At 38.4% G+C, this 27,621-nt stretch overlaps 4 protein-coding genes across 6 annotated transcripts in view; 1 reads left to right on the top strand and 3 right to left on the bottom strand.

Moving 5' to 3' along the window:
• The window catches only part of kiaa1211l (KIAA1211-like ortholog), a 15,474-nt gene extending 3,759 nt beyond the window's left edge, over positions 1 to 11,715 (bottom strand). The window contains exons 1-11 of the mRNA XM_015398170.1: positions 11,553 to 11,715; positions 9,272 to 9,330; positions 8,998 to 9,142; positions 8,776 to 8,908; positions 8,537 to 8,680; positions 6,822 to 7,070; positions 5,630 to 6,731; positions 3,172 to 4,076; positions 2,834 to 2,951; positions 1,915 to 2,021; positions 1,574 to 1,691 (exon numbers count right to left, since the gene is read on the bottom strand). Of these exons, the coding sequence (XP_015253656.1) occupies positions 1,574 to 1,691; positions 1,915 to 2,021; positions 2,834 to 2,951; positions 3,172 to 4,076; positions 5,630 to 6,731; positions 6,822 to 7,070; positions 8,537 to 8,680; positions 8,776 to 8,908; positions 8,998 to 9,142; positions 9,272 to 9,320 (3,070 nt within the window). The 5' untranslated portion in view covers positions 9,321 to 9,330; positions 11,553 to 11,715. The remainder of the gene's footprint in view (positions 1 to 1,573; positions 1,692 to 1,914; positions 2,022 to 2,833; positions 2,952 to 3,171; positions 4,077 to 5,629; positions 6,732 to 6,821; positions 7,071 to 8,536; positions 8,681 to 8,775; positions 8,909 to 8,997; positions 9,143 to 9,271; positions 9,331 to 11,552) is intronic.
• Positions 11,716 to 14,345: 2,630 nt separating this feature from the next.
• Positions 14,346 to 19,108, bottom strand: mitd1 (microtubule interacting and trafficking domain containing 1). Of its 2 annotated transcripts, none has more exons than XM_015398168.1 (7): positions 18,867 to 19,108; positions 18,681 to 18,782; positions 15,734 to 15,870; positions 15,208 to 15,294; positions 15,003 to 15,118; positions 14,850 to 14,910; positions 14,346 to 14,762 (listed from the first exon to the last, which is right to left on the bottom strand). In XM_015398168.1, the coding sequence occupies exons 1-7, from the start codon at positions 19,009 to 19,011 to the stop codon at positions 14,667 to 14,669; spliced, it is 744 nt and encodes a 247-aa protein (XP_015253654.1). In that variant the 5' UTR covers positions 19,012 to 19,108; the 3' UTR covers positions 14,346 to 14,666. The 2 variants fall into 2 exon arrangements, with proteins under 2 accessions (XP_015253654.1, XP_015253655.1); XM_015398169.1 differs by having other exon boundaries at positions 15,003 to 15,115.
• A 230-nt stretch (positions 19,109 to 19,338) lies between these two features.
• On the top strand, positions 19,339 to 22,626 carry mrpl30 (mitochondrial ribosomal protein L30). Its single transcript, XM_015398196.1, has 5 exons — positions 19,339 to 19,614; positions 20,856 to 20,942; positions 21,238 to 21,384; positions 21,680 to 21,753; positions 22,008 to 22,626. Exons 1-5 carry the CDS (start codon positions 19,573 to 19,575, stop codon positions 22,138 to 22,140), a joined length of 483 nt encoding a protein of 160 aa, XP_015253682.1. The 5' UTR covers positions 19,339 to 19,572; the 3' UTR covers positions 22,141 to 22,626.
• Positions 22,627 to 23,285: 659 nt separating this feature from the next.
• Positions 23,286 to 27,476, bottom strand: txndc9 (thioredoxin domain containing 9). Of its 2 annotated transcripts, none has more exons than XM_015398194.1 (5): positions 27,034 to 27,088; positions 25,313 to 25,529; positions 24,652 to 24,770; positions 23,954 to 24,208; positions 23,286 to 23,853 (listed from the first exon to the last, which is right to left on the bottom strand). In XM_015398194.1, exons 2-5 carry the CDS (start codon positions 25,481 to 25,483, stop codon positions 23,739 to 23,741), a joined length of 660 nt encoding a protein of 219 aa, XP_015253680.1. In that variant the 5' UTR covers positions 25,484 to 25,529; positions 27,034 to 27,088; the 3' UTR covers positions 23,286 to 23,738. The 2 variants fall into 2 exon arrangements, with proteins under 2 accessions (XP_015253680.1, XP_015253679.1); XM_015398193.1 differs by lacking the exon at positions 27,034 to 27,088 and adding an exon at positions 27,399 to 27,476 and having other exon boundaries at positions 23,287 to 23,853.
• Positions 27,477 to 27,621: the final 145 nt, after the last annotated feature.

Below are 27,621 nucleotides of genomic sequence, written 5' to 3'. Positions count from 1 at the left end.
TCGACATATGGTAAGTACGTCAAGAAATTTTGAGCATGCTCAAAATCTTCGGATGTATGGCAGCGTATGCTGTGGGAGTGGTGATTGGTGGCCTAGTGGTTAGGACATAGAGGTTGCAATACTGAGGTTCTGAGTTCAAGCCCCACTCCCACAGATTGCCACTCTGGTTCTCTGAGTGACACCTTTAACTTCCAACTGCTCCCCTGGGGCCGCACACATTTTACCCATCCCCATCCCAAGGGGATGGGTTAAATGCAGAGGTAAATTTCTCCAGTATGAGATCAACAAAGTTCAATAATTATTCATTACTATTACATGAGTCATAAGTCACAGACTGTTAGTTACACATTGTGTAAGTTATTCATAAGTCATGGCGTCTAGCTTATCCAAAACCTATGAGAAACCTATGCATAACTTACGTGTAACTTATCAAGAACTTATCTCCAACGCATATCAGAGTATTTGACGTGTTCCAGACGACCGCTGGACATGTTTCTAATTTACAGCTGCCGTATAATGGCGTATTGGCAGTGTTTTGGTGTGAAAGGGGGTTCACGGGAGGAAGCCGTCAGTTCTCCTCCAGGCTTCATCCCCATCACAGGGTGAGCAAGAAGGTGAGTGTGGTGGATCCTCCCTGTGTCCACGGCCACGACCAACAAACTTCCTAGCAGATATGGTGCTGAATCTGTGGCAACTGTAAACCTTCTTTCTTTCTTTTTATTTATTTATTTATTAATTCTTTTTTTTTATTTTGGCAGTTGGTAAACAGTAGCTAGATTAATACCGCAATCAAAGAAATCTTATTATGCAGGCCGGGTGCCTCCGGGTGTATTGCTGCCCCCTCAGGATACTGGATTGTGACATTTCACCGGCATTACGCTGTTGTGCATTATGCATAAGTTAGGCTGTCATTTGACATAAGTTTTGGACTCATTATGAATACTCTTTAAACACGCCCAAAATTGAAAAAAAAACAACATAGAAAGTTCAGCGTATGCCAGCGTTTTAGAAGATTTTGGGACGTCAAACATACACTGGCTAAATCGTCAAGGCGTGACAGGGGCTTTAGAACTTGGATCTGAAAGTGAGAATAAAACAATCTTTTTCAGGCTAGTTGGAAAATTTATAGGAGTTAGCTAAAACTTACAATAACCAGGCTTAAAAAAATTCCACAGCACAAGCTAAATGCTATCTATTTGGACATGGCAGTCATATTGGATTTTTGGGGTTGGTGGAAAAGTTCTATGTTTTCCACTTTTTTCTGGCTTTAAGACGCCTTTCTGTTTATCTTTCCAAAAAGGAAAGTTTACTTCTAGAATTAAATGGAAATTAAATGTGTTGCATGTTGTTCAAATGCACAGTCTGAGGTTTAGACCAAAGGTTATTGGTGTGCTTGAATTGTCTAGTCAAAGTTCTGATGTAGATCCACCTGAAAAACTGACAGCACTAAAATGTTGCTTTGTGTTGGTCTGTTACAAAGGTCTAAAGGCTGGACTGAAGAAGTTTTGAAAATATATAAAATATTTTTTACAATGAGCTGTATTATTGTAAAAGATGTGTATCATCAGCATACCTGCTGATTTGGTCCCTTGTCTAATTTCCCCTGTATCTTTGCTTAAAGGGGAAAGCGTAGCCAAAGCATCAGAGTCCTCCGAGGTCTGCATTTGTGGTTGAGTTTTCCTCTGTTCCAACTAAGAAAGATAAAAAAAATATTTGTTCAGAAAAAGGGAAAAGACTTACCGGTATTTCAATTTTCAGAGAGAATTAAATGTTAGTTCACTACAAAAATGCATTTAGGCTCAATTCAAATACATTGTATTCAGTATAACTCCTTATACTAAGCTTCTAGTTGCTTAAAAATGTTTTTGTAATATATGTTCTTTGGGAGAGATAGTTGTCCAAAGTGCCACTAACCTCCTTTAGAAATGGCGACATTGAAGACGGGGATGAGGGTGACTCCACGTTCCTGCGGGTCCATCTGTCCTCATGAGGCCTTTCTAAAACCCTAAAGGGGCTTGATTCTACAAAAAGCAGAAAAGGAAAACATTAAAGCACAGCTCGCCATCGATACCCCTAAACAAACCCATCAATTCAACCTTTTTCAGATATTACCTCATCGGTAAATAGAGTTAATTTTTCACAGGCCATGCAGGGGGACACAGCAAACACACAGATCTTTTGGTTCAATTTGATCAAAAGGGCATGTTATTAGCCTGCTTGCAACCCTTATTTGTCACACAAAAGTACCAGTGCTTAGAACCCTGAGAACACCTTCCCCTTACTGAAGCAAGGTGGGGACAGAATCATCCTGTGGGGATATATTCATTAAGCAGCTGGTAAAAAAGAGATGGAGGGAGTAATTCTCAAAATAAACAGGTTCGCCTTTTAACAGGCGATACCCTAAACATGCATACAAGGCAACAATTGAAGGGTTTAGATTTATTTAAATACTGAGGTTTTAGTTCTAGGTGGGATGCACAGGGAATTTTGGTATTACCTATTTAGAATATATTTATGAATTTGCAATTACAGCAATTAGCTGCTTTTCAGAGCTTATGAGCAAACTGATGTTCACTTGATACAAACTTATATCAGGGACACTGGATACAAGCATATTCAATTATCTGCATTTAGATTTATATAGTTTATACCAATATAAGCTTTTTATGCTACCTTTTAAATCTACAAACTGGAAATGTACTTCATTACGAGTTGCTTTGTGTTGGTCTGTTACAAAGGTCTAAAGGCTGGACTGAAAAAGTTTTGAAAATATTTAATTATTATGTTTTGCAATGAGCTGTGTTATTATAAAAGATGTGTATCATCAGCATACCTGCTGATTTGGCCCCTTGTCTAATCTCCCCTGTATCTTTGCTTAAAGGGAAAAGTGTAGCCAAAGCATCAGAGTCCTCCAAGGTCTGCATTTGTGTTTGAGTTTTCCTCTGTTCCAACTAAGAAAGATAAAAAAAAAAAAAATTTGTTCAGGATAAGAGAAAAGACTTATTTCAATTTTCAGAAATAATGAAATGTCAGTTCAGTACAAAAATGTATTTAGGCTCAATTCAAATACATGTATTCTGTATAACTACACATATTAAGTTTCTAGTTGCATAAAAAGATTTTTGTAAAATATGTATTTTAGGAGAGATAACGCTCCAAAGTGCCACAAACCTCCTTCAGTAACGGCGACATTGAACAGTCGCCTCGTTTCTCCTGAAAGAGGGCTCTGTCGACCCCTGATCCCGTCCACAGCACCCGCTTGCTTACGAGGGAAGGACTCTCTTTTAGAACACTGCCTTCTCTCTCTCTTCTCTCCAAGGCAGAGTCCAGAGTAGGAGCTGCAGCCGATGTGACTGCAGGTTCTGACTCCAGCGCTGAATGTATGGGTTTGTGCTGGGTGACAACAGGTTGAAGAACTCTATTGCTCCAGGAGGTTTCCTGCTGGACTGAGGACAAGTAGGAATGTGGTGCATTCCCTCGTGTAAATGGAGATGAGAGACCCATTTGGGGAGACGAGCGCGAGGGAGACTGGGTTGTTCTGGGGCTGGTCTGAGCGTCTGATTGAGGCTGTGTCTGACCTTGGCTTATTTGTGGACACATTGAAGAGTCTTTAGAGCTGTATGACTCAAACTGAGATATCAGCGTCAGCTTCTTTGACCCCCCCCTTGTTAAAGGTTTGGCAGCCTGCTCTTGACAACCGCTTTGAACTGATTCGTCCTTCATTGGGTCCAACGGCAGCTGTGTTGTGTTTTGTTGAATCTTTACAGCCTGACTCTGCATATGAGGCGTTGTCTCTTCTTGATTCTTAGGACAAACTGTAGTTGGTGCGGCAGTAAAATCTCTTTGAAATCTGCTGGTAAAAAGATGTTGGAAGCTCCTTGTCTTTTGCATGGCCAGACTTATCCAGGAGGTCTCAGGTGAGGACGTTTGGGGGCTAGGCCGAGGCTCCAGGGGGGCGGGCTCAGTTTCCCTTTGGTTAGAGGAGGTTGGCTGGACTTCCGTGGGGGTGGTTTGAGGACTTTCTTCAAATGAAGTGTTATGCCTTGCTGGAAGGGTGACGCTAAAAGCAGCTTGATCTAAGGAGGGACACAACTCTGTTAGATATGTTAGTCATGTGGTATTTTAACGAGCGCAAAGTTCCTGTGTAATTGCAAGAAGCCTTATCTCTAGATTGATTGTTTGCCATGTGGAATCGTTGTTGCTATGAAGACTCAGCAGCACAGCAAGCAATGTTTAACTAGCGCACTAAAACTATGCAAAAGTATTAAAGGCATACTATATGTCACAGTGCATGTAGTGTCTGATCTGTAGTAAAATCTCTTATCTTATCACACTGCAAATGCTATCTTTATTTTTGTCCTATTTCTGCAGTCTTATGTTTTTTTGTAAGAACAACAACCAATATTCAACACCCAAATGAAGTCTTTAAGTCTCTAAGTCTATTCACGTCTCAGGGGTAAAGATGGCTCCAAAGCCATAAAATACTGAATTTTTACCAAAATCTACCCTTTCTTTTGAGTATATGCATTTAACAGGTGGAAATCCAACAAAAGAATTTGCCTAAAGTAATTTGAACAGAATTTCTGATGCTCCTCAAAATGGGAAAGAAAAGAGAACGTTCCATTAAAGTAAAGCAGATGTGTTTCATAAATTAGGAAAAGCCTGTTATACAGGAATACTTGTTAACTAGAAAATTCTCCAAGGAAATTTCTGAGGTGCCTGGCACCTGGTGAATAATTGTTGGACCAAAAGCTTGATGGGGTTAGCTGGGTGAAGCTCACATCAGTTGAGAGCATAAAACCTGGTAGCAACTGGCTTTGCAACACCTGGTGACTTGCTTGGCTACGCCTGATGGTGATATCACAACACCCAGTGGCAAATAGCGTTGCCACAGATTTTGGCACGGCTAATGCAGGTAGAGTCCAAACGTTTTAGTTTCAAGCAATTTTAGTTCTTTAAATACAAGTTGGTCTTAAGACCTTTAGAGAGGTAGATCAGATTGGTGGAAAAGAAAGGATTACCATCTAAGTATCAGCTGATCACCGATCTGCAAAAATAAAGAAAATCAAGGCCGATTGATCGGCCGGCCGATAAATTCTCCTCCATATATACTCCATGGTTTAATGCCATTGACTAGAATTAGTATCTAAAGAATTAATCAGACCAAACCATAGCTTCTGAAAAAGTCCCATTAGAGTGTGGTAAACCCTCATGTTTTCATTTGGGATAAGTTGACAGAAAACATTTTCTTTTTGCAGCATGTTTCCCAATGTATTAGTTGATATAAGTAACAATGAGGTTTTGCATCTCTATTCATCGCCCTGACCCTCATCTTCAAAGCAAGAAAATTCTGGGTTTCCTTTAGCCTTAGTTCTCACGGTTCTAGTTATGGTATATGGTACACATCTGTCTTACTTAAATAGGTTCTCCTGTTTTCCCATTTTAAAGAGCTCAAGTGAATCTGAGATATTCCTTCATTTCCTAAGATAAGTTTTTTTGTATAGGCTTTGTAAAGGTTTGTTATTGGCTTTGTTTTTCAGTGTTGGGTTATTTTAATGCAACAGGAATATTTACCATCATCAGGAATGATGGGTATGTCTGTTAAGATAATAAATCATGACAGACTCACCTGATGATTTGAGCGAGCAGCTGATGTTTGCATGTAGCTTTTCAGACATTTGATTGGAACTTTCGCAAATGTTCGACGTTTTCTTTGTATCGTCTTGGTCATCGGACAGAAACGTTGCCGAATGGCGCTGAGAAGCTGTTTCAGAACGATGCTTGAAAGAGTTCGATGTGGAGCGAAGCTTAACGCCGAATGGTGTCTTTATTTCACTCTCTGGAAGCTCTTTTGCCTCCTCGGCTTCATCCACTAGCTCCTGGGTGCTTTCCACTCTCACTGCCTCCATCAGGCTGGTGTCTAAGGTAGCGTTTCTCACTGGTGTCCCTGGTTCTTTTTTTTTAAAGCTAAAATATCTCTCCCATGGGGGAGATGAGTCCGTTCTTTCTGCAGCACAGGGGTCTCCTATAGGATGTAAAATTTTTACTTCCTCCTTTTCTCTCGTGATTTTCTCTTCTGTTTCCTCAGTTGTTTTAGCCTTGGCTTCAGGCTTTTCTAGGACTCCCGTGAAGCTGCCAGTTCGAGGTCTTTCTCCCTCTCTGTTTCTGGGCAAATACAACGAGCCGGATCCTGGGGATGGTCTCTTTAACCTTGTTGAGGCGTCCTCTTCTTTTTGAAGATGCTGCTGCTGAGCAGGAGATGCCCTGGTTTCAAACAATGAGCTGAAGGGTGAGCTCTGGTCAGAGGAGAGTTCTGTCACACTGGTAATAAAGGTATGTCTCTTGTTTTGGGGCATTACTTTGCTTTCCAAATCTTTGACAATTTTCTCCTTTATTTCGGACTCAATGTAGGACGAGTGCGGCCGTTTACTGTTCAATACATCCAGAAGCCTGGAAGGCTTGACTCGAAGAACTGGGGGGGCTTCTGTCTCAGGAAGGGCCTTGTCCTGCAGGCTAACAGTTGGACTGGGTAATTTGGGTACAACTTCAGATAAAATTGGGGGCACATCTTCAAATTCTATAGGAGAAAGTTGGAAAGGATCGACCTGTTCTTTCTCCTTTGTTTCCTCTGGTTGAACAACAACCTCCTGTTCTTGTTCTTGTTCTTGTTCTTGCACAAGCTCAAAGTAATCAGTGGTTTTGAGATCATGCAAAAGGGACCCAGATTGAATCTAAACAGGGAAAGATAAATAATGTCAAAAGTTTGTAAGCGAATGTATACATTTAGCACTGTCTTTGTGAGGATTGATGAAGATTCTCACCCCAGAAGGCGGCTTCCTCTTAGAAGTGGCCCTCTGGTTTCTGGGTTTGATGGACATCCTGTGTCGCGCAGCAGATGTATCCAAAGAGGCGGTGAATTTGGCTGGTGCGCTGAAGTCTACCGGGGCCTCAGCAGCAGTTGTTGAGCAGTAGTTGGGTGCAGAGTAAGAAAACTGAATTGGGGGATGAAATCTTGTTTGGGCAAATCTGGAGACGGGTGAGACTGGAGGAGAGGTTGGCTGAGATTTTGTCTGAAAAGGTAAAGGCAACAAAAACATTAGTCTTACATATTTTGATAGTATGGCAGAATTAATATTGACCTTTAGGTCAACTTTGTTGTATTTAGGATATTTAATCAATTATGATACCTTGTAAAAATACCTAGATCACTGAGCTTTCTAAAATGTCCCTTTTTAAAGTTAAATGGTGTGATTTCTCTGACAAGGTTGGTGTGCAGTCATGTTCAGCATACCTGCATAAATGGTTTTCAGAATAAAATTTTGCTGCAATTTTAACCATTATCAAAAGTAGAATAGCCCAATTTGGTTTAGTTCTGGACTCAGACTAGACTAGATTTTATCAAATAAATATGTTTAAACCCATGTAATGTAGCTCTGTCTTCTGATTCATTTCTGTCCTATGTCCTATTTAGCAGCTTCTAAAAGTTCAATGATTAATATTTAATTAGCTTTGTGGCTCAGTTAACGCTGACCATTATCCCTGTGCCAGCATCTCCACAGCGTGACGCTGCCACTGCCATGTTTGCAGTCGAGTAACTCATTTAGATTCATGTACAGTGGTCATTTCCTTATTAAGTTAACCCTTTGCTTAAATGAAAAATACTTCTTTTTTCTGTTTTTTCATCCTTTGACTGAGGCAACATTTTAAAAGCACAAACAAGCAAAGGACAAACAACCCTTATGGCTTTTCTTCACTGAGGGCTTTCTTTTTTTATTTATTGAACTTTATTCATCTCACACTGGAGAAATTTACCTTTGCATTTAACCCATCCCCTTGGGAAGCAGTGGGCTGCCATTGTGCAGCGCCCGGGGAGCAGTGTGTGATTGAGGGTCTTGCTCAGGGACCCAGAGTGCAGGCTGTGGGGATTGAACTGAGTACTTGCAACCTTCTCAGAGCACACACGCACTGCTCTAACCACCAGGCCACCACTCCCCATGTCCATAAAGGTTAGATATGAGCATCACTAATTGTTTTGTTATCGACAGACTTTCCCAGAGCTGTGGATAGCAGGAGGTCCTCCAAAGTTACAATGGGACTTTTGAGTTTACAATTATGTAGGTTTGGAGTTTTCCTATTTGCACAGGCCTATTTTAGATTTTCCGTTGCAAAAGTTAAGGAAAGTATGTAATACTTTTTCTTCCCTAACAATTCTGCACTAATTAATACTGACACTGTATAAGAATCGTTCAGACTAAGCAGATTTTTACTTTTAAGGTTCAAATGAATCAGTTAAGCTTCTCATCAACAAGGTCTTCTGTTTTAGTGAAGCAAGATGATGCAAAGCAAGGTCAGATTCAACTTTGCTAAATCTTTACACTCTCGTTACTTAATCATTTCTAGGTTTCATAATTTTGACTAAAAAAGAATCCTGAGCATATGTCTTTCTCTCTTTATCTACATTGTGTGTAACTTGAACTCTAGGAAGCCTTTTTATTGAATTGGTTTGTTTGTTCATTTAAGAGAGATGATGAATTACCTTTGTGAAGTTTTCCTCTTCCAAAGTTTCATTACAGCTTTGGAAAGACAGGTGCTCCGACTTGTGAGCGGTTTCCTCTGGACTCCTGATTGGTAGAACCATGGGGGGTGGCCCGAAATGCATTTTCTGCAGCTGCAACTTCATCTTTGATAGTGAAGCAAGGGACGTTGCTGTTAAATCCGTTAATCCTGCCTCAAATTCATGATTTTGAGCAACAGGAGGAGAACAAAGAGCCATACCTGCAGAGATTTAATTTTGCTGTGAACATTCTCCTGAGATGAAAGCCGGACTGGATCAGGGTCTGAAAGGCCCTCATCAGCCAGAAAGATGCTGTCGTGGGAAAATGCTCTGGATCCCATCGTACCCTGAGAGCTTTAAATCACAGAGAAGATTTAGGAGAATAAGGATAGGAAATGATGATGGTGATATTTGCTAAGTTTTTGTGTCATTGGTGCACTCACGCTAAATCTTCATCTGAACCAAGTACTTTTCTAGCTGTTATATCACTGGCCGACTGGCTGAGCTTGGCATCGGCCTCTGAGCCCGTTTTCTTACCCCTCCTGAAGAAACGGGTTTTTAGAGACTTGATTTTGGAGCTTTTACGTTCTGCAAAGATAAAAAAAGAGACAGATTCAGATAGATTTGAATACATAGAGAATTTTATTGTCCTTTAAAAAACATTCGCTTCCTCTTCAATTTAACATTTTTAAGAAATTCTACATGAGAAAATCTCACTTGTAATTTCCTCGGCGCTTTCTTCATTATCCCCAGAGAAAGAATCCATCTGTCCGAGCCTTAATAAGAAAACAAACAAGAAAAAAAATCCAAAATGTGTTTTTAATGAAAGGGAGGTATAAACAAAAAACCCCTGCCAAACAAAACTAGTCCAGACATACCATGTTTGCTGGCTGCTGCCTCATGGTGAAGCACTCCTAAAGTGGCACCAACATAGCAGTGGTTTGCTCTTTGTTCTTAAGCGTAGATTCAGATGTTGCGTACAGTTCAAAGGTTTATTACAGAGTTGATTATCAGGAGAAGAAACAACCCTTACTGTAATCCAAGCAACAGTGGCTGAGCACCTCGTCTTGATCAGCAAAATGCAATCATTATTAAGATGAGCTGATTTAATATTTTATCAAAGCAGTCTAATAATTACCCCTAAAGCTTAGGCAGCATCTTATCTGTAAAGGTGCAGCAGAAATCATTACAGACATAGATTCTGAGTTTGCAGCCATTTTTTTTTTTTATTTGGTCAATCATTAATGGCGCAGCACTCTAATTATTATCTGTGGTTACTGTTTAAGACTAGAATTACAGAAAAAAAACAAAATTTTCTATATATTGAAACATCTGTAATTGTTCCAGATTTTTTATTTTTTTATTTTACAACCTCAAACGTCACTGTACTTTATTGGGATTAACAAAAAGTAGCAACCATCCATGTTTTTTTATTGTTGTATTTTTTCTTACAAATCTTTATTCATAAAATTGCAATGAGCTCTGCCCTGAGTTAAGATTTTCTAGAACCTCCTTTAGCTGCAGGTCTTCAGGGGTAATTTTGCACCAGCTTTGCTAATCTAAAGACAGACATTTTTGCTTGTTAATGTTGGTAAACTCAGGATATGTGGGTCTTCAAATATCTAGGCCATTCCAACGGTTTGATATGCTTGGATCTAAAACTGTTCCATCATAGATCTAGCAATATGTATCAGGAGTTTTTTTTCAGGTTTTCTCAACAGATTCACTGCTCCGTCTGTAGAAAAGCAACCCCTCAGCATGAGGGGTCCATCTCTGTGTTTCATTGTGGGGATGCTTTGATCAGGTGGAGAAGCCGGGACATTGTTTTGTCATATATAGTGTTTTTATATGCAGATCTCATCTGACCAGAGCAACTTTTTCACAAATGTTTCAAGCAGGACCTTTAATGTCTTTCTTTAGGGACTTTATTCCTTCTTGTCAATCTTCAACAAAGGGTCAGACATAAGGAGAGCACAACTGCTGTCCTGTTGTTTCTCTACAGCTCCTCCAGTGTTACCATGACTGCTTCTCTCATTAATGCCTCCCAGTCAGATTACAAACAAGGGCATTATAGGTAAGTTTGCATCTGTGCCAAACTCAAATTTTTTGTTGATGCACTGAACAGATTGGAGATATTTGAAGCGTGGAATATTGTTTTGTCTTTTAGTCCTCCTTTAAACTCCTCCATAGCTGTATCCCTAACCAGTCCGATGTGTTTCCTTGAATACATGATGCTGGGTTTAAAGCCGACATTAAATAACACAGTAATAGACTATGTGGGGACATAAATAATCCGGAGTGACTGCAAATAACCATAACAATTTTTAGATGTCCATTCTTGCAAATGTTTTGAAAACCATAAATTGTAAATAGCTTTCTATAAACAGATGAATCCTTAAGATCAAAGATGGGGAGATATAATATTAGAAACAGGATTTAGCTCAATCCGCTTTCTGCATTTTGTCTATTTCTGTATTTAACCTGGGGTTTGGTCTGTGTGAGCTATGGCCTCTGTCTGTGTCTCAAACTGTTTTGTGCGTCAGTTGTCAAGGAGTCAACAGACCATAATCTTGCTTGGCTGGCTGATAAAAAAAAAAAAAAGAGATAGATCGGGTTATAGGTAAACATACAAAGTCCATGCGGCACCTTTTTGTCCCATGGAGTGCACCTTCTTAAAGGGATACAAGCACATGATACCCATGTGACAATTCCAGAAAAAAACAGTGACCCTAAATCAAAGTTTCCTTGTGCTTTAAGCTTCCAAGTCAATTCAAATAAAGCTTCATATAATAAAGAAGCGACATTTAGAGTCTGACCACATCCAACAGGGAAACAGAGGATAATCTGATGGATTATTGACAATGCAGGGATTCTTGTAACCTTCACAGCATCACAGTGATCCTACAGAGCTTTATTGGAATGCATTCAAAAATATTATTTCACATAAAAAAGACAACAACAACATAAAAATTCCCTCTCCATTCCATCTAAAACTCACCAAACGACCCAGCCAGCAGCTCGGCTTCACTTCCCTCCTGTTTGTCCTCCTCTCCAGCTGGAGTTTCAGCCGTGTGACGGACCTAATGTTTAACCCTCAGGCTGAAATTTGTCCACATCTGCAGAAGCAGAGGCAAAGGAGCGAGGGAAGTGGAAAAAAAACAGGCTGGGAGGAAAGAAAGAATGGATCACAAAGGGAGAAGGTCACAGCATGACAGGATAAGCAAATGCACAAAGAGAAAAGAGGACAGATGAGAATGTGTGTGAGAGAGAGGGAGAGGGAGGGATACTCCATTACATTAGTGGCACACTGTGGCCCTCTGCGCTAAGCTCCTTATAAAACGCTAACCTGATTTTTAGGCCCAGAAAAGAGAGTAGAGGATAAAAAAAATAAAAAGTCCAGTTGGAAAGAGGGCATGCATGCAGGAATCATGGCTCATGAGATTGTTTACAGACCACACTGGGTCAGTCGCTCTCCCAGACGAATACAGGGGCAAGACCAGGGCAAAAGGTATTAAATCATTTCAATTAGTGATCTGATATATTTAATAAAAATTGTCAAGATGTTTTTAATGGGTAAAAACAAATACGTAAAAGTTTTTCCTTCTGTTTTGCACTTTAAGACAAACAGTCCACATGAGTGTGATAAACAGCATAGAATAGCTTGAGAAATCCTAAATATAAAAAAGGGGTACAGGTTAATTTTATTCATAAAGCAACAAGCTATAAAGCAATCTAATAATATTTTAGGGTCCCTTTTCAGTTATATTGCAACACATAATAATTATCTAATACAAATAAGTTTGTATGGAATGGATTTATATATTTGGCTAATCCTGACCAAGTTGGGGTAACAGTGGGGAGGAACAACTCCATTTGAACATCAAGCGCCAGACATTTTTTGTTACACTTTTCTTTTACTTGTAAGCAGGAAAAAAATATCACTCCCTCAGCCACTAAGCATATGTGAGGGACAGCAGGAGGGGTAAATTCAACCACATTACAAGTGACAAACCAACAGCATGAAGAGTGTTGAGTCCACAGTGACATTAGAAACAGAGCCTGGATCTAGCTGTATGATTATGGCCCTGTCTGTCTATTTAACAGAGGCTATTTTAGTCTCTGCAAACAGGGTGAAACTGACCTTATTTACTGCTTACTATAATCTCTGGTTCAGGGTTTCCTTGTGGATTATGATTTCTTCATCTTTGAACCCAGATGAGGACCGTGCATATCGAGATTAACGCTGATAGATAATCCGATCACAGATTTATGTGAATGCATGTGAGTTGCATTGGGTCTAGTCTTGTTTCATTTGCTTCAACCAGCGTATGTTGTTATAACAAGTGTGTTTCAACTGTAGGACTGGTTCCAGAATGATTTACTTCACCAGAGCCGGGTTTTCCAACAGGAAGTTTAGCATGGAAATTTTTACAATCCACAGATATTCGATTTAGTAAAATAAGATGTTTTTACTTGAATTATCAATCCATCTAATAATATCAGTGTTTATATTTGCAAAAATGGCAATGTTTCCTGTGAGCCTCTACCTTTAAAAAAACAACTTATTGGTCCATTTTTAACTTTTAAGATGTGAAGGTAATAGAGCTTTCTGGTGACCATGGTATTATTTAGATTTTTAATTCAATATTGGATTTTATTCATAAGATCACCCTTCAATTAAATGATTTTTATATCTAATATTCCATGTAACTCAACAATAAAGCATGACATAGCTTAATTGAGATGTTAGGCAGATCAAGCGGCTGATCAAGTCCATGTAATGTGGTCCCAATCGGATGAACAGCTGGAATTATAAGCTTGAGATTAGGTCAATAAAATCATGCTTAATCGTTTTTCTTAACTGAATAAAAAAAAAAAAAAAAAACATTATGAAAGTATTTTTAAACATTTGAGATTCACTACTTTATCGTCATACACTTCAGTGCACTCAATCAGGGTCTGTAACACACACAGACATGAATCAGATCTCAGGTGAATATATGCGCTATTAATTAATCTTCACAAGAAAAAAATGTTGAGTGGCTTTAAGCTAATTTGGAAAGCCGGCATCCATGAAGAGGTTGTCTTTCTTAAATTTGTGTCCAGGTATGATTTTTGACTGCTTTCAGACAAACAAAACAGAAAATATGATCAGTTTGTTCCACATTATGCAGCCACTGCCATCCAAACCAAGCCGCTGCCACACAACGTGGGAACGTTTTAATTGCTAGAATGTCGTGCACAAAATTTGAAACTGTAAATCAATCAATCAATACGAAATACGTTTCTGTCATTAGACTATGTAAATCTTTTAATACATTTTAAAAAGTCTCCCTCTTGCCATTGGGGGAAGGGGGCTGCTCACCCCCAGCACCATATTGCTGCTTTTTGTAAATGGAAGGGATGAAAAGGATATATCTAGATTTGTGAGATATTAAGCAACATTTTAACATCAATTACAAAGCATTTACTTTCTTTCCCTGCACTAAACCCAGTGGTACAGATTTTATTATCATACAACATCTCCATTTAAACATTGTATTGTTATATGAAAATATATTATTTTAAAGTGATTCTTACATGACTAGGCTATTTGTTGAATAAACCATGACTATTAAGGCTTGATTATTATGAAAAGTAGTTACATTTTTTATTATTTTAATTGTCTCTTATTTATGGTGTGACTTTATGAGTTAAGGTTTAGTTTTCATTTATATTGTTTAAATTTGCCTTTCTGCCTGTTTTTACATTAGGTGACAACATAAATGACAGAGATGCATTTTTGGATCAATAAAAGCATACTTTAATTATTTTAGAAAATATATAAAAGCATTTTTACAGTTTATTCCAGCACATATTGGTCCATAAAATCCCTCTCAATAAATACAACCATAGATACAGACGCTATTTACAGGCACAAAAAGGGATGCAAAAACAGAGATTTATTGGCAGAGGCAGCGATGGCTGCGATACATCAGTTCAGGACACACTTTTAAATCTAAACCCCGGATGAGAACCTGCAAGTTAGTGCTAATTTAATACCAGTGCAGAAGTGTTTAGGTTTCAAAGTCAGTCAGAGTTAGAGGCAAACGTCCTTTGAACAGGATCAATCTCATAGCGTTTTTGTGTGTTTGGTGTGGAAAATGTCCACAGAAGTCTCATGGCAGCGTCGGAGGTCGTAGTCACAATATCCGATAGAGAATCGGCCCTGATGGGCAAAACAATCAGAGCTTAATATCTGAAGAATAACAAACATAGAGGTATTAATATTCATCGCATGGAGCAATAATCTCACCTTAGGCTTTTTGAAGTAATCCAACCCTCTTCCGATTTTTACAATCCAACCATTGTCAAACCTTTAAGTAATTTCCAAAATGTTAATTACATTTTTTGAACACAAAAAAAAAAAATTTAAAACATATTTGCAACCTATAAGTCAAGAACAGACCTGATCTCCCTGTCATGGATGGTGGAGGAGTACTGCACATCCAAAGTCACCCCCTCGGCCCCCAGACTGTCCCTCAGCTCGGACAGAGCGCTGCTCTGCTGGGTGTTATCAGCCTGCTGGACACAAAGACATCATCAGCAGCATAAGCATCTGTGGCTGCTAAATGTTGATTACGGAACGACTCCTCGTTACTAAGGTAACCTACCTCATCCTGGGATGTGAGGAGGTGGATCTTTTTCACTTTGCTGCAGGATTTTAGCAACATTTCACAGAACCGCAGGAAGTTGTACAACTGGTGTAAAGGAGAGAGTTAACATGAGCTAAACACTTCCATTATTTAGCTCTATCTTTAACTCAAATTGAAGTTGAACATTTAAATAAAAAGGTGTTTTTTAAAAAATGCTAATATTACAGGGTATCAACAGGGCTACATCGTGTAAAGAATAACATTTGCATTTATTTCTAAAGCTGAATATGCAGGAATACAGAGAATTAAACCGCATCGTGTTGGTTCTGGACTATATTTTGATTTTTTACAACGTCCCTGCCACTCTTTGTCTCTTGGCAGCTAACACACCAACTATAACGCTGGCATGCAGAATTAGCATGCATGACAGCACACCAGTCCTTGTTTCTTTAAACTATTTGTATTGTAACAAAAGGAACATTAAAAGAAGTTGCAGAAGGCGCCCATTTGTTATTAGATGCCACCATCTTTGAGGAGATCCCACCTGGTGGGTGTGACGTATGTACGGATCCTCCACCCAAACCTCGGAGAGAGCACTGCTGATGTATGGTTTAAACAGAGCTTCGTAGCTGTAGCCTGTAGCATCCTCTGAGATTTTAATCTGCTCGTGATATTTCCCATCTGTCAAGACAAGAGAAAAATGTGAAGCTGTTCCCACTTATTTTTACATTTATGGTCGTTATAACCACAAACTTCAAGGTATTCCAAAATCATTTAACTAATTTCACTGCATACACTGAACAGATCGTCCCCATGTAAACAGCTTTGTGCTTCCTTATGTGGGAATGCTTTTCTTAAACAGGTAATTTATCTATAGCTGATGGACCAATGGAGGGAGCTAAATATGGAGTACACATGAGGAAAAACTTGTCTTCCAGCATGGCAACAACTCTAAATACATTCAAAGCTACAATGTAATGGATTTTAAAATCTGTTTTCGCTGACTGACCTTGAACTATACTGCAAAGAAGAAAGGTATAATGATCACTCTTTAGATTTCTAAAACTGGAACAAACATATTCCAGGAGCCTTGGAGCTCTAGGTTCAGAGGAAAGTCGTTCTGTAATGTTTTATTTAATGGGTTGAAAGCAATAAAGGTGGCTTTGGGTGCAGAAGTTTGCCCTGCAATCAGAGGTTTGATTCATTCAAGACCAGCTCTGGCTTTCAGTGTCGTTGTGTCCTCGGGCAAAACGCTGCACCTGTATTGCCTACTGATGGTGGTCAGAGGCCCGGTGGCGCCAGTGTACGGCAGCCTCGCTTTCAGTCAGTGAGCCCCAGGGCAGCTGTGGCTATAATGTAGTTATAACTGAATTTAACGTAAAGCATTTTAGTCAAGTCTCTATAGTTTTGCTATATAATTACAGGCCATTTACCAATTAATGGAAGCAAATCTTTTATACCGGTAATTAAAATGGTGACATTTCATGGCAAATCACATGTTGGGTATCACAGGGTGATTGGAACTTAATTATGTATTCTTTATATAAATTATAACTGTAAAGTTTCTAAGTTATTGAAATGTATTATTTTTGCCTATGATACTTTTGCTAAAAGAACATGTAGATACAATCAAAAAGGAGTTGGAAGTGCTCAAAATCTGGTTTGATGTCAATAAATTATCCCTTAATGCAAATAAAACAAAATGCATGGTATTTGGAAAGAAAAAATAAAATAATAATGACATAAATGGAAAGATTTCTGATGCTGAAATTGAATGAGTTTGGGAGACAACATTTTGGGGTGTGGTAATCGATTATAAACTACCGTATGCCAGAAACAGCATGTTGATTATTTAAAAGGAGGAATGTCAAAGTCAATAGCAAGTTTACATAAAACAAAGAACATCCTAAATTTTAAAGGTTTGTATTAAATGAATTACTCTCTTATAAACCCTTATTTAACAAACCGTGTGGAAGCTTACAAAACTGTGAGCTTGTCTGTTGCAGCAAACAAGAGCCATACTCATTATATATTAAGCAGGATGTTGTGACCAGACTAATCTAGTATTTATAAATTCACATAAAATCAAATTTAAAGATCTTGTATATTATTGAATAATGCAATTAATGTAAAAAGCACAAAAAGAAATCTCTACTGAAATATGTCCAGAGGTTGTGCTCTATTCCAGAAACCAAACATAATTTTAGAAGTCCATGTAATTTCACCTGACAAAATGTAAAAAAGAAAATCAAAATGAGATTTAATGATGCTGGGTTTAAATACCTTTCTTAGTTTAAAAAATCCTGTTCACAACATTCCATTTGAAAACTGTCATTGTAAGTTAAGTATATTTTCTTGTATTATAACTAAATTGGTTATTGTTGTTAAGTGAGGTGTAGCTTAATTTTGTTGTAAGAAGGCAGGCATTCATAAGCTTTTCCTTCATTCATCTTTGTAAACACAAAGTGATTGAATAAACTAAAACGTAACTAAGCTAAACTCTCTGTGAATGTTTTCTTTCACTTTAAGACAAAGACCTAACATGTGTTGCTGCAATACAAAATAGAATAGAAAATCCCTTTATTGTCCCACAATGGGGAAATTGTTAGCGTTACAGCAGCAAAAAGTTTATAGAAAAAATTGTCATACAAATGTGGACCTTAGAAGAGTGTATATCCATCCATCCATCCATTTTCTAACACGCTTAATCCCAAGTGGGGTCGTGAGGGGTGCTGGTGCCTATCTCCAGCTGTTTAAGGGCGAGAGGCAGGGTACACCCTGGACAGGTCCAGTCCATCGCAGGGCAACACAGAGACAAACAACCATTCAAGCACACACTCACACCTAAGGAGATTTATAGAGACCCCAATTAACCTAACAATCATGTTTTTGGACTGTGGGAGGAAGCCGGAGTACCAGGAGATAACCCACGCATGCTCAGGGAGAACATGCAAACTCCATGCAGAAAGAACCCGGGCCGGGAGTCGAACACATAACCTTTTTGCTGCAAGTGCTACCCATTGCGTCACTGAGCAGCCCAGAAGAGTATGAAAATAACATAATAGTGACGAGTAAAAAAACTAAATAAAAAAATAAAATACTGTACTGTAAAGTGTTTTAGCAATATAAATACTGTGCACCCCGAGAATTAATAACCAATATACAGCTATGGACATTTTTACAGTAATGATATTTGAAAATGGCAGGAACATCAGAGCTGTGCAAAATTACAGTAGCATGTTAATTACTGACTAAGGTAGAAACTGTGCAAAAAATCAGCATCAATGTAACATATTATTGATGTTGTTTGGGAACAGTGATGGTTATAAAGTCTTAGAGCTGCTGGGAGGAAGGATCTGTGATAATGCTCCCTAATGCATTTAGGGCATTTAGGAATGTAGGTCCCAACAATGTAATGAGGTGAAATGCAAGGATGTTATCTAGAGTGTAGATACTGCTGGAAGGCATTTTACAGTGTTTGATTGAAGTACCTTCTTTCATCTGGTTAACATGAGCTTTGATTTGCTCTGCTCTGTCCATGTAGCCCTTGATCTTATCCCTGTAGTGTCCTCTCTTCGATTCGTCTTTTAAAGCTGTTAAAGCCACATTAAAGAAAGTGTGATGAGGGGGATGCGATATTTAGAGTGGTAATGTTTACACCAAGAACAATCGGATACCTTTCAGCACGTCTATGAGCAGCTGGATCCCCTCCTGGTAGCAGACCAGGGACTCCTGGAAGCGGCCGCTCTGGTCCAGCTCCACTGCCCGTTTCAGGACGGACACGGCAGAAGCCTCCATCCCGGACACATGGTTATCTGTCATTTTTTTCTTTTTCACTATTTATACTACTCTTTATCGCTGGTTCATATTTGGTTATTGCGGAAAAAGTAGAACCTCCCTACAAGTTGGCAACTACCTAGGTGTAACCGAAAAATAATTCCCCAGAAAAACGTCACTATTAATTTGATAGTTGAAATAAGCAGAAAAGGCCGGGTTCAAAAATACTTAAAAAAACATTGCTTTACATAAATATGTATATATACTTTATTTTGCCTATATTACTATTATTATTATTATTATTTCATTCCTTTTTAAAGGAAGCAGTATTTTCCCCGCCGGAGAAATTTAGATGTAACACAACGTTCTTCCGGTTAGCTTCTTAAAAGTAAACTGTACAAACGTGATTGGCTTTTCTTTTCTTATTAACTTATTTTAACCAATTAATGTTTCGGGGATATTTTTAGTTTTAATTTAGATATAAGTCTCTCTGATGTTAACATTAATTTGCGCCAAAATATTCACTATTTTGTAATATAGCCATTAGCGACCCCGTAACCTTGGCGTCTTTTGCATGAGGAGCAGATTTTGCTTCACATTTTAATCATGTCGGCTGTTTGTCGCACTTTAAACTTCCTGACAATTAAGGTAAGGGAATAAATATAAATAAATATATATTTTTTTATTATTTTTTTTTTCAGTAAGATGCTGTGTGTTTGATAGTAGGTTGCTTTTAGTTCTCTTTAAACTAAGCTTAGGTAAGAGTAGAATTTTTAAGAATGTTGGCAGTATGACATGTAGACATTGTGTATTTTAATGTTTTCTTGTTATTTTATAGTTTTTTTGTTTGTTTTTTTAATCATTTTATTTTCCAAAATTTTGATGGTTTGATAAAATTTTCTTGTCAGTTTGTGTTATAGACTAATTAGCTGCTTAGCTGGTCAATAAATGAATAATCTAATCATTTAATCAGCATTTATGCCAGACAGTGGGCTACATAGGACAGATCATGAGTGCTGATTAAACCAAAGGACTTCTATTGGGACATGGTTTCTATTAGTGTTATTAAAACATTTTCTATATGGAAAACTATGAAGGTAATGTGTGTAAAAAAAAAAATGGTAAAATTGGTTCTTGGAACAATTTTTAATAATGATAATAACTGAACTTTATTGATCTCACATTGCAGAAATGTATCTTTGCATCGAACCCATCCCCTTGGGGAGCAGTGGGCTGCCATTGTGTGGCACCCGGGGAGCAGTGTGGGGTTAAGGGTCTTTGCAACCTTCTCAGAGCACAGGTGCACAGCTCTAACCCACGGGTCAACACTCCCCTAATTTACAATCCCAGTTTAATCCAAAATCTCCTCTTTCCATTCTGACGACTTTTAAGCAGCTGGAATTGATGTTTACACACATTAACCAGATATTTACATAGCTTTAACAGAAATAAGTTTTTGTGTAGTGCTCAGAGTTGGGGTGCTTCATTAGCCCCTTTCTTTGGAGGTATGCCTCTCAAATCCCACTGGGAGTGGACCCCCGGGAACAGCTGGATAATTCAGGAGAGACTCGGTATATTCTGTTTTGGCCTTTAAAGGCTTCTTGAGGAGAGAAGGATTTTGTTCAATACGTTCAGCTGCTTTTGATTTGATGAAAAAAAAAGCATATAGAAATGTTTGTTGGTGACATTATCCTTTGCATGTCCTGTTGGTCTGTAATGAGTGGCTTAAAAGGGGGAATTTAAATAATGGAAACCAATTTACTGTATATGGATTATATCAACTAGCTGTTTCTTTTTTTTACTAAATCATCATCTAAAAAGAGATTTCCCTCCTGGTTCACAGTGCTATAATACAGTTTATATTTCTTTTTTTTTTTTTTTTGTTACAGACCCTGAAAGAAGGAGCAGTTTTGTCGCCTTGCGGGTGGTTTGTGTCTGCACGCAGCAAATTTTCCAAAACACGAATTCCTAATGAAGTAAGGAAAAAAAAAACTGAAATACTCCCATCCCAGTTGGTTTATAGTTTTAAAGAATTAAGTTTTTTTTCCCCTCTTAAAATGTAATTATCTTTAGACTAAAATAAGATATAATGCATTTGAGAGTTAGATGTTAACTTTTTGTGTGATTTTTCTTACCTGTGTTTAAACATTTATTCATTATCAGTGCTTGCTTTATTGCCCCAGAAACATCAGTGTTTGGTGATAAGAGTCATCTGCTGCTCGTTTGTTTTGTCGGATGATAAGAACTTAAATATTTGTCCCAATTTGACAGCATTTCGCTGAGAGATCCAAAGAGCATGCAAAGTACGGGGGCGATCCAGAGCAACCTCACAAACTGCATATAGTGACCCGGGTCAGAAGCGTGATGCGAAGGCCCTACTGGGAGAAGGATATTGTGAAGTATTTTGGACTTGAAAAGGTACTGTTATTGTCGTATCTAAAACATCAAGTCTGCGTTTGTATGGATGAATCAGAAAGTCTGCTTTGGAGATGTTGAATCAGAGCTTGGTCCATGTGTGCAATATAGCATTTATTGTCAATAGAAGCTCATAAACAGCAATGATTTATCAGTAGCAGCTGGTAAATTGACAATTAAGGAACGTGATAAGGGCGCAGTGTATGACAACATATCCCTGAATCCTTTATAAATATAATAGCCGTGTAGTACAATGCTTACACAATGTTTGACTTTGGTCTGTTTGTCTTCCCCTCAGGCTCACAAGCCTGTAATCCATAAAAACACACCTTCAGTTAATAACCAGCTGAAAATTATCAAGCACCTTGTAAGGTAATATCACTGGAATACAAATCATCATGTTTTATATATAAAAAAAGTATAGCCTGATTTTCCATGCATTTAGAGATACAATGAAGATTTAAAAAAAAAAAAATAATAATACCTAAAATACCAAGTTAAGGATTTGTAGTGCTGGATCATTTTTTATGTCCAGAACAGAAAGTTCAATTTCAAGCCTTCTGTCATTTAAATGATTATGACTTCCTTTTTTTTTTTTTTTTTTCTATTTCCCTGCATCCATAAAGGATACAGCCATTGAAAACTCCACATGGGCTCCCCGCTGAGGAGGACATGGCCGACACGTACATCAACAGCAAAGGAGAGCTGATTGTGCGTCGCCTCCTCCAACCTGTCGACCAGAAGGCTATTGAGTCGTAGTTCTGCTCTGCAATATTTGTTTCAATTTCTAACTGTTAATAAACATAAAATAACTGTTTGTTTTTTTCAAGTGTTCTTTGATCTTGCATGGAATAGTATGCTGTGCAGGGATAACATTATTTAGAAATCCTTTGGCACATTTTGAGCAGGAATACAAAGCACCCAGTTTATCTGAATAAACCATAAATCGATTGGAAATGTAAAAATGGTGTAGCAAAGCTTATCTATACTTAATGCAAATGGTTTTATATATCACCTTTAGACACTTCATACTTCCCTGTTAACTTTTTAGAACATACTGATTTCCAGCAACTTTGCACTACGAAAAGGTAAAATACCTCTTAAAGACAGTATAAATGAGCCCTTATGTATTCCTTTCATGGCAATATGGCCTTTAGGGATGTGTGGAATTTAATTTTGAGTAAAACCATTGGCAAATCCACTTTTTCACTCTCCCACATGCTATAAAGGGGACATATAGAGCAAGGTGCTATATAGAGCAAGGTGCTCTGGTCAAAGAATTTATTTGTTCTAAATGCACCCTGCAACAGACAGCAATCCCTGCAGTGGTACATGTCAGTGGCATCAGATGGCGATGCTTTAGTTCAGCAATTACAATGAAGCTTGTTGAAGTTGTGGAGATGGATGCAGCTAATTAAGCAGGAAGGATAGAAACCCTAGCTATTTTAGTACTATACTGTAGGAGATTTAGGTCCAGGAGAAAGATTTGAGCTTTATGCAGAGGTCCCCCTTATAGCTGGACAGATAAAGATACAACCAAAACAACAATGCAATGATCTGGTCTAAAGGCAACTGAGGTTTACCTTTGGGGTTTTTCCACAAATGGTGAGATTTCATTAGGGTCGTATTCATCTTAAAATACTTCATACTTAACTAAAGATATGTTTGTATCAACTTCTAATTCTTACATAAAAATGAAAAAATATGCCAGTCACACTTTTCTATATTTTATTCCTATGAAGTCTTAAATTTGATATAAATATAATTTTTCTTCTTGACAGCTATAAACTACCAAAAGATTTTCTAATATACAATCCCATTAGCTGCACTGGAGCTTGTGGTTATTTTTTGACGCAAACTATTGGAAGGAAACTAATAAAAAACACACAAGCAAAGTGAAAATCTTTCATGTTTTTATTTTAATATGGAATTAAGTTAAACTTTTTGCTACAAGGTATTGTCATGTAAAAACTTGTTGTGATGCTAATAGTGTAATAGACTTTCTCATGGCACTAATGTGCATCACAGGCTTGGTTCTAACAGAACACACAAGAAAAATTAAATGAACCAAACAAGCCTGTGATTCAAAAAGAAGGCTTGAAATTTCTAGGCCACAAGAAGAAGAAAGGAAAACCTCTGAATTTCACAGCATGTCTTACTTCTGGCTCATTAGGGACAATATAGAGATCTAAATGTTACGGCTTTCTTTAAATAAAATGTTAAATTGGCCCAATAAAGAGAAGATGACTGATACTGAAAGCGATGGAAATCAATGAATGAATAAATGATGAGACTAAAATATTCAAGAGCACTGATGCTGAGTATTTTAGGGAGGTGGCCCGAGAACGAAAAGCTTTTTAATCATCATCTGAGTCAGAGTCATAATCTCGCCCTCTGATGGTTTTCTTCTCCACTTTAGTGATCTTTGATCCAGACTTTTGTGTTCCGGTAGGAGGCTCCATCAGGTTCCCACTAAAAAAAACACACAAGAAGGTTGGCATTAAATGGAATGTGCACTGCTACGTTTCTTTATCTGTAAAATCTTAGATCGCTTCTCTATCTCTCAGTTCACCTGTAATTAATGACACCTGCGCATCCAAGTCGCCATTCAAGTATTTCAGTGGAGAACTCATCTGTGTTGCCCAGATCTGTGAATCCAACCACATAATCCTTTGTTTTTCCATCTAAAACCAAAGCCAGGGTAGGAATAACTTTAATCCGCAGCCTCTCTGTCAGAAACGGAGCCTTTTCTGCGTTCAGTTTGATGAACTTGGTTTCCACATGCTTCTTTGCCAGGATACCCAAGTGTTTGTCCATGATCTTACATCTGCAATGTGAAAAAATTAAATGATTATAGGATTAATTACCACAAATGCAGAAAGAAAACAACCTTCTCCAAAGTTGTTTTAATTAAAGCTGAGAAGTAAAACTACAGAACTTCTAAATATCGTAGTTCAATGTTTTATTGATTAGGTTCATAAGTACTCAGTACAAATATAACTTGATAAATCCTTTACCAACATTAATTAGATTTTCTATGTTGATGCTTGCAATAAATACAAATATGAGAAATCTCCCATTTCTTAGTGCAGCTATTAGCTCCCTAAAATGTGGAATTGATGATTGTGGGACAGATGTGATATTGGAAAACTTTAAGAGCAGCTACAATTGGCAACAACAGCTAATAGCAGCTCTGTAGTAAAACAATACGCTTCAATAAATCAAACGTTTGTAATGGTCTGTGAGGATTTCTGAGAATCATGGATTTACCTGAAGGTTGAATTTCTGTAAAAGTGGCAGACAACATTCTTGCTCTCCTTCACTTCACCAAAAAAGTCCTTCTCACTGGAGATTTCTCTGTACTCTCCATGGCCTTTGGACAGCCACTCCTTTAAAGCAGGAAATTCATGGCAAAAAGAAACTTAAGTCATTTATAACACCCCAATACCACTTCCCCCTAGGCTAGTTAGGAAAGCTAACAAAACAGAAAGATCACGACTGGTCCACTTTTCCATGTAGTAAACCATACTTTTTATTTTAGGAGTACTCTGGGGTATCCTATATTATCAATAATTGAACTTTATTGATCTCACATTGGAGAAATTTACATCTGCATTGAACCCATCCCCTTGGGGAGCAGTGGGCTGCCATTGTGCGGCGCCCGGTGAGCAGTGTGGGGTTAAGAGTCTTGCTCAGAGACCCAGTGTGGCAGTCTGTTGGAGTGGGGCTCAAACTCAGAACATCTGGATTTCAAATGCAGAGGTACATTTCTCAAGTGTCAGATTAATAAAGTTCAATTATCATTAATAATATTATTATTAACCGGAAACAAGTTATATCTGCCTGGCATGTAGTCATCAATATTATGAGATGATAAAATCCACCCTTAAAGAAGTGAGAGATAGTCAGCTGGGCATAATCGCGTACTCACCTGCTTTTGCTTCTGTGCTTTTTTAAGTGCCTCCAATCGCCTCTCCTTCAGCCTCTCCAGTTCGTCATCATCCATTTCATTCAGTTTGCTTAACTTAGCATCCACTTCCTCCTCGATCACCTTAGCTGTTTGCTCTATCACCTTGCTTAGGATATCTACGGGACTGGCCATGGCTGCCAGTGTTGTAAAAGGAATATCAAGAGGATGAAAACAAGTTCTGTAAAGCAAGAAATGAAAACAATGCTAGGTTAAATAAAATAGTATATGATCAAGTGTAAGAAAACCATATGTGTGGATAACTTCTCATTTACGCACTTATAAGACAAATTTCAAAGTTTTTCCATCCTCACTGGATGGATGTCTATTATCAGGGATTGCTGCAAAGTCAGCAATCCAATGAAAGCAACTGTCCACTATAGTTATATTCAGTGATGGGAGTAATGGCGTTAAAAGTTTTTTATTAACAAGTAATCTAACTAATTACTTTGACTGTAACTATAATGCAGTTACCATTGCCGACACCCCGTTACTGCACGTTACTCAGGTCGCACAATTAACCTTTTTTTCATGATAGGATTCGTGCGCGCCTTGTCATGAGAGAGGGGAGGATGAGATTGGCTGATGTATAGTGAGATTCCATCTGTCAGTTGGGTAGATGGGTGTTTCCGCTGGCGGGTGTTAACATACATCACACACACAGAGATGGAGAGTGAGGATGACTCCAGCAGCAAAACAGCATTTTCCACATGAAAATACTGGTGTTACGTCGAGCTGCGTTTCCCCATCAGATATAGTTTCCCCTGCATCGCCGCACAGCGCAGGCGGCACGATTCACCGCGGACGGAACAGGAAACGCGCATGCTCGCTAAAGGCTCGTAACAGCCACCCTGTGCTCGCGCCACAGGGGAACTATGGAGAGCGTGAACGATCAAATGTTAGCCTAAATGGAGAAAGGGAGAAAGATGGATGGATGGATAGACAGATGGATGTTGCAGTATCTATAGCAACCCAAACACACAGGATTTCAGAATAAGACATCCCCAGTTATTAATTTCATACACTCACCAGATCTGAACGCCCTGTTAAAAAACTTCACACCCATGAGTAGAGGTAATGCAGCCTGATGATATTTACACTGCATCAGATACCGTTCTCCCCATGTTAAGCAGGGGGAAACGCTATCTGACGGGGTTTATAGGCCCGTCAGATAGCATTCCCCCCAATGTCATTTACGTTGAGTTGCAATAAATGCAAAACTGCAGGTACTTGTCTTTGTCATCTACTCTATTCAGCATGGCCTTTGAAGCACACGGCGAGAAGGCGAGGATTACGGGGCGAGAAACGCAAAAGTAACGCAATAGTTACTTTTACTAGTAACTAGTTACTTTTATTGTGGAGTAACTCAGTTACTTTTTGGGAGATGTAACTAGTAACTATAACTAATTACTTTTTCAAAGTAACGTGCCCAATCCTGGTTATATTCTCGTCCATGAGGGGTGGATTGTTCAAGCCAAAGGTACAATGTGACCCCCCTGATTTCCTTAGATAAAACCCCGTTTAACTCATCTGTGTGAAAGGTTAGATCAAACCAGCTCAGTAAAGTGCCTTGAGATACGTGTTGTTACGGGAGCTGAATAAATTAACTGGGTTTAATTGCTGTTCAGTGCAGATCAGGAGAGGAAAAAAGCAAGTTATTCTGAAAACCAGTTAATCTCACAAACCTGCAGCTAACAAAGCCACTGAAACCGCAGGGCACGCCTTGTTTTGGTTAATGTAGTCTGTAGACATACAATAGTCCATTATATAAGGTTTCTGTGCTCGGTTAACCGTCAAAACCAGCTCCGTACATCGTTATGTTCAGAAAAACACATAAAAGCTAATTTAATTTAACTGCTAAATATGTAGAGATAAAAGCATTTGTGTTACAACGGCTTGCTATGTTAGCTAGCTGGCTAGCTAACGTAAGCTCTACATCTGCATATACATCTATTATTACACCTTTAAACAAGGGGCGGCGTGTATGAAAATAACAATCTCAGTAACGTCAATGTAGACATTTACAAGATGGTAACTAAAAAAATAATACCAGAAGAAACGGCGGAGAAACAACTTCAGTTCGTGCGCGAAAACCACTGCAAAGGATATGACGTCACGAGTTATTAACCACTTCCGGGTAAAAAATAAAGAAAACAAATTCTGCGTATTTTTCAAAGTAAAATACAATTTTACTACTAATTGTACAACTCTGCAGACAAAAACGGGCCTTACGTTCATCAATATTGAACCGTCGCCTTTTATTTAAAAAATAA

Source organism: Cyprinodon variegatus, unplaced genomic scaffold, assembly GCF_000732505.1.
Source record: "Cyprinodon variegatus isolate N-32 unplaced genomic scaffold, C_variegatus-1.0 Scaffold916, whole genome shotgun sequence".
NCBI lineage: Eukaryota > Metazoa > Chordata > Actinopteri > Cyprinodontiformes > Cyprinodontidae > Cyprinodon > Cyprinodon variegatus.
This window is presented reverse-complemented; position numbering and strand designations above follow the sequence as displayed.

Excerpts from the sequence above, each read along its gene's own strand:
- mitd1 (XM_015398168.1), bottom strand. The coding sequence starts at position 19,011 with ATGACAGATAACCATGTGTCCGGGATGGAGGCTTCTGCCGTGTCCGTC. Across the intron at positions 18,783-18,866 it reads GCTCATAGACGTGCTGAAAG|CTTTAAAAGACGAATCGAAG; the intron begins GTATCCGATTGT and ends TGGCTTTAACAG. Across the intron at positions 14,763-14,849 it reads ATTACTTCAAAAAGCCTAAG|GGCCGATTCTCTATCGGATA; the intron begins GTGAGATTATTG and ends TTTGCCCATCAG.
- mrpl30 (XM_015398196.1), top strand. The coding sequence starts at position 19,573 with ATGTCGGCTGTTTGTCGCACTTTAAACTTCCTGACAATTAAG. Across the intron at positions 20,943-21,237 it reads AAACACGAATTCCTAATGAA|CATTTCGCTGAGAGATCCAA; the intron begins GTAAGGAAAAAA and ends CCAATTTGACAG. Across the intron at positions 21,754-22,007 it reads ATTATCAAGCACCTTGTAAG|GATACAGCCATTGAAAACTC; the intron begins GTAATATCACTG and ends GCATCCATAAAG.
- txndc9 (XM_015398193.1), bottom strand. The coding sequence starts at position 25,483 with ATGGCCAGTCCCGTAGATATCCTAAGCAAGGTGATAGAGCAAACAGCT. Across the intron at positions 24,771-25,312 it reads AAGCACAGAAGCAAAAGCAG|GAGTGGCTGTCCAAAGGCCA; the intron begins GTGAGTACGCGA and ends CCTGCTTTAAAG. Across the intron at positions 24,209-24,651 it reads TACAGAAATTCAACCTTCAG|ATGTAAGATCATGGACAAAC; the intron begins GTAAATCCATGA and ends TTCACATTGCAG.